The sequence below is a fragment of the Globicephala melas genome, chromosome 17 (genome assembly GCF_963455315.2).
Source record: "Globicephala melas chromosome 17, mGloMel1.2, whole genome shotgun sequence".
Classification (NCBI taxonomy): domain Eukaryota; kingdom Metazoa; phylum Chordata; class Mammalia; order Artiodactyla; family Delphinidae; genus Globicephala; species Globicephala melas.
The window spans coordinates 32,675,121-32,680,210 of record NC_083330.1 but is presented as its reverse complement, the minus strand read 5'-3'; the positions used below and the strand labels follow the sequence as shown (position 1 = coordinate 32,680,210).

Genomic DNA, 5,090 nt, shown 5'->3' with positions numbered 1-5,090 from the left:
GAAGGAAAACACTTACAAATTTACAAATGTATTTCATTTATGGTATGAGGGACACAGGTTTAGATTTGCAACACGCTCCCACAAGGGTCAAATTGACCACTTTTTTCTATCTAGTTGCTCTTGAGAGAACAAAACAATTGAAACAGATGCCATTCAATTCCAAATCTATAGCTTAGACCATGTCACTGCACATGAAATATTGTTCATTCAGAGTCAGCACATAGCAAGAGTAATTTATACTCTCAGAGTGCTTGCTCTCAAGTCAATAGCAGAGAAACCTTGAATAAAAACGTTCCCATTACTTTCCATTGTAATAGATCTTACTTATAGCCCATGAAACAGTGGTCAGGGGAGATTTATTCTTTGGACACCATATTATATAATCTCTCCACTTTAAGCCATCCCCCACTCGGCGATTATTTTTTAAATATGTTACTCGTAGTCAATATTAATTTACATTTAATCTTTCTTAGCATTAGGAGAGTATTATTTTGTACAGGCTCAGAAACAAATCTCCCGAAATTCCTCCCTGATGCTCCCTTCAGGCTGAAAATGCATTGCAGGGTGGCTGCAGTGACTTAATTCTAGTTGGCAGAGCCCTGGCCACACACTAATTTCATTAGCCTCAAACTCCTGGATTTGAAAGATCCACTGAATATGATTCCTGTCCTCTGACATGTCACTTACTAACCAATTCAGTGTGCATACAGAGGAGAGAAAGGACTTGCTCAGCTCTGGCCCACCGGCAGGCAGATGAGAATTCCCAGTCAGAGACACTGTTTACATCTGAGTGGTCATTCTTGCCCGGGTCCTCATTTTCAGGAAGGAACTTCAATCCAGGCTTTGCTGGCAGCTGCAGCATTTGTTACATCCATTACTAGCTCCTTGTTCCTTCCTGCCCCCCAGTGCTTAGCATCCCCCATTTCAGTCACTAAGTCTTCCTTCCCCCAGCCTAGAAGCTTACCTCACCATAAATTTTTATCTCAAATGATAGGTTTGGCACATTCCCCACAGCAACCCACAGGGACTGGGGAAAAGAAAACTCAAATCTCTGGAGAGCTAAGAATTCAACCATTTAGAGGAGTTTCTTTTATACAGGACAGTCTTCATTGAGCTGAACCCTGCAATCCCAGAGAAGATTCACCTACCCGTTCTTTTCCTCTTTCCCTAAAGTGACTGTGTCTTTGAACAAGGGGTCTGTGTTCCACTATTCTCTCTATTCATTTTGCAGGTTTACAGAGGCTGGGAAGCTGGGGGCTGGACTTACATGCCAGGAGCTTCTAAGATCACACGCAAAAATAAGGCTACTGGAAGAGATTGTTGGAATCTATCTCTGTATATTTGAACATGGGCAGTGGTTAACCAGGATGCTCACACCAAGCTTATATCCAGCTTGCAGCACAAGCTACAAGTTGGTGCATCCCTCCTACTACCAGCCTCTTCTCAATAAATGCAGGTGAAAACTGGGAGCTCTTTTCCCTCAGCTGTTCAATCCAACATGAATAGCTGCAATTTGCAAATTAGAGGAAAATGACAGTGTTTTCTCTGAATGGTTTTGGTCCCAACGCACACTGCTAATGCTGGCATTCAGTTCCTTTCCTTCCCAGCCCAGGGAACGGGGGAACTAAGCATAAGGCAAGCGTTCTCTTTTCTTGCAAGTGCCTCAGATCCACACACCAGAGAAGGAATCAGCTCCCCCTGGAATCTTTTTCAGCAAACACAATCCTTCACCTAGTCTGCAAGCTCTCTCTTGACTTTAAGATTTCACTCTTTTTTCGACAGGCAGGCCCATCTGCAAGCTCCCAAGCTCCAAGTGAAGGCGCCAAAATAAGTTTTAAAATGTCAAACAGCAAATGTGCCTTCAACCCCCAGAGCTCCAGTAAAAATACTGTGAGTTGCCCCTGTGGTTCTCAGGTGACCTCTGGCCTCATCCTCCCTGCAGCGCTGCCTCCTCAGGTTCTCTAGTTTAAGCTCAGAGGTAAAGGAAGTGCTTCTGGGTTGTGCTTATGACAACCCAGGCTCTTCCTGAAAGCATTACCTCAAAGTGAAGGCTGCCCAGAAGCACTTTTGGCCTTGCAAACATCTAGAGGTGGCATACTCAACAGGTGCTAGGGATGCTCAGAGGCTCAGAGGGGCCATACCAGGCTGCAGCTTTAGACAGGCACCCCTTCTTCTGGCACAAACAGAAACTTCATACCCCTGGGTGCTGATGTAGTGACAGCTTGAATCTCACAAGGAGTCCCCTCCAGAAACCCAACATGCTTCAGGAAAGGCACTTGAGAGGGAGCCGACTTTTTAGCTACGGGGAGCATAAGGGTCAGCCAGAACATCTGGAGAAGGGACTAACTGAGCTTGGGTCCTACCAGGCAGGGAGAGAGCTGTGCATTAGGAAAGGATCACTTCAAGACAGAGATGAACAAAAAACCTGGAGATAGGGGTAGAGAAGGAAAAGAGAGGCAGAAATTGAAAGGGAGAACATAAAAACAGAGAGACAAAAAAAAAAAAAAAAAAGCAGGGAGAAAGAGACACAAGGAGAGAGACGCACAGGAAGAAAGACAGAGAAACAAGAGAACCCATAGTCACGCAGACCCTGAAACTCAATTTCTTCATCCAGAAGCCATCCATCTATACCCAGGGCGGCACAGGAGCCGTGGGGCCGAGGCTGCGGGAGCAGGCGGTGAGAGAGCACTGCAGCACCGCCCACCGCTCAGCGGGCCCGATCCGCCGTCCTCGCATCTTCCGCCGTTGCCCGCCTGCACCCGGAGCTAGAGGACCGCCCGGCCTTGCTCAGCGCACCCTACTGCCTCCCTCCAGGCGCCTTCTTGTCTGGCTCTGAGAATCGTCCTCAAAACCCAGGATTGGGGTTGGGGGCTGCGTTAGAGAGGTCGTGGGAAAGGATGGGCACAGGGTGGGTGCAGAAAAAGCGACTGTGTCTCGCAGTTAGCATGAGCTCACCTCCGGGCTCTGAGCTGGCAGGAGTAGAAAGCTGATCGCCCGGCTCCTGCCAGTGGCCGGATCGCAAAGGCAGTTTAGACGGTGCAAACAACTGCCCAGAGCAAATCACCTGGGGGCATGTCTGCGGGTGGCTTCTCCCCGCTTGAGGACAGTCCCCACGCCTTCCGCCCCATGCCCTCGCAGAGATAGGTGACAGGTCGGGAAATCCAACCCGAGCGAAATGGGCAATTCACGTCCAAATGTAGGTGAAGACCTAGCCTTCGGTTTAAGAACTGCCTCCCTAAGCTCTTCTCGAAATTTTCCAAGGCAGCTGCAGCTTGTCGGGCGGCTTGGGGCAGGGAAGCTGGGGAGTTGAGAAATGCCTAGTTTCTAGGCGTCTTCTCATCTTTCATATTCCTTGCGCCTAAGTGGCTCTCACAGGAGCCCGGCACTTTTACAAGCCTGTTTTGGAACCGTATTTCACTCGAATGCAAACCCATTTAAATCATCGCCTTGTTTTTCGGAGACTGTTTCTTGTCAATGGGGCCATAAATCCAGAATGTCAAGCCGGATGGAGTGGAGCGCGGACAGGGGAGAGATGGAAGGGAAAGGAATCAAGCAGGGAAAGTACCTCCTCGGGTGAGGTGGGAGGGATTCGGCAGGATCTCCAGGGTGGAAATGAGCGAAGGCTGACCAGACCCCGCACCCCTGGAGTCCAAGCCAGCCTTCAGGATAAAGAGCGCGGGGAGCTACGGCGCGCTCTGCCCCGGAGGGAGCGCCCCCCTACCTGGAAAAGCCTCGGGATGTTGGCTACCATGATGGAGACCGAACTCCCCGAAGCCCCAATCACTCCAACTACTTTCTCGGGCTTGACGAAAACCGGAGGCTCGCCGTTGGTGCAGCGCACTTCGGAGGTGTCCTTCTGGATGAGCGCCTGGACGAAAGTGAGCGACTGTTCGAGCGCCTAAGTGTCCCTGGAACAAGTGTCCAGGATCCGCGCTCCCAGCGTCACGTTGGGCAGCAGGTTGGGATCGCTGTTGATCTGGTCCAGGGCGTAGAGCATCGCTTCCAGCCTGTGGATCCCGTTCTCCCTCTTGATGTCGCCGCAGGGCACTCCGCTGGGACCCTTCGCGTGCACCGGGAACAGCCCCCCGAGGGTGACGTCCCCCTCGATCCGAATGGAGTGCGGGGCGTACATCTCCTGGCCGCGCGCCGCCGCCGCCAGCGCGCACAGAAGCACCTCCAGCACGCAGCAGGGAAACTTCATCAAAGTCAGGGCGCGGAGCAGCTTCCCCAGCTGGACCATGCTGCTCCCGCGGCTGCGGTGGTGGCGGCGGCACTCGAGGGGACGGTGGCGGGCTCGCCGGAGTCCTGGCCCCTTGGGGTGAGCTCCTCCGGGGAAGCCCAGGGTCTCCTGCGGGCGAGGAGGGTAGGGGCGCCCGGGGAAGGGCAGCCGGCGAGGGTGGGGGGTCCCGCGGCGCCTGCCAGCTTGGGGCGCCGTGCGCTCTTGGGTTCCCCGGCCAGCGCACCGCGCTCGAGCTCGCGCTCGGTGGCTTGCAGCTCGAGCTCTCCAACAGCCCAGCACTGGGGAGAGAGCGAGGATGGCTATCGCTTTAAATGCGCGTTCGGCTCCCTCTCCTCCTCCGCCCACTCCCTCCCACCCTCGCTCGCTCTCAGGCTCTCCCCACACTTCCCAGCGCCCACCCTCCCCACGGTTTTGCATCATCACGCAGGGAGGGGCTGCGTGCTGAGGTAAGGGGGGAGGGAATGGGTGGGCGGCTGTGGGGGGGGAGTACCTCCGATTCGGAGTTTCGAGGTCCCCAGGGAATCTGGGGATTGCAGGTCGCAGGCGAAGGCTGAGCTCCTGCTTCGGTCTCACTGTAGAAGCCGCTCGCTCGCCCGCCTGCACCCACATGCACATTCTAGGCACAGGGTGGCATCAGCCCCGGACAGGGCGGTTCTAGCTGGGGCTGACTGCTTCCAACCCTGAGGTCCGGAGCCGGGACTGTCAGCGCCGGGAGAATGCGAGGTAGTCGAAGGTGATGCCGCCAAGCATGAAGGGTAGTAGGGAGACCCCAGTCTGTACTGCTAATTCGTCTGTGCCAGTTTTTCCTAAGAAAAACACACATACACACAGGAGGCTGATTGATGACCTA

At 53.5% G+C, this 5,090-nt stretch overlaps 1 protein-coding gene across 1 annotated transcript; it reads right to left on the bottom strand.

Annotated features, from left to right (window-relative positions):
- Positions 1 to 3,588: 3,588 nt before the first annotated feature.
- LOC132593717 (uncharacterized) lies at positions 3,589 to 4,855 on the bottom strand. The gene is given in 1 exon segment (XM_060287064.2): positions 3,589 to 4,855. A coding segment is annotated over 1 exon segment (1,194 nt). The 3' UTR covers positions 3,589 to 3,661.
- Between the last annotated feature and the right edge of the window lie 235 nt (positions 4,856 to 5,090).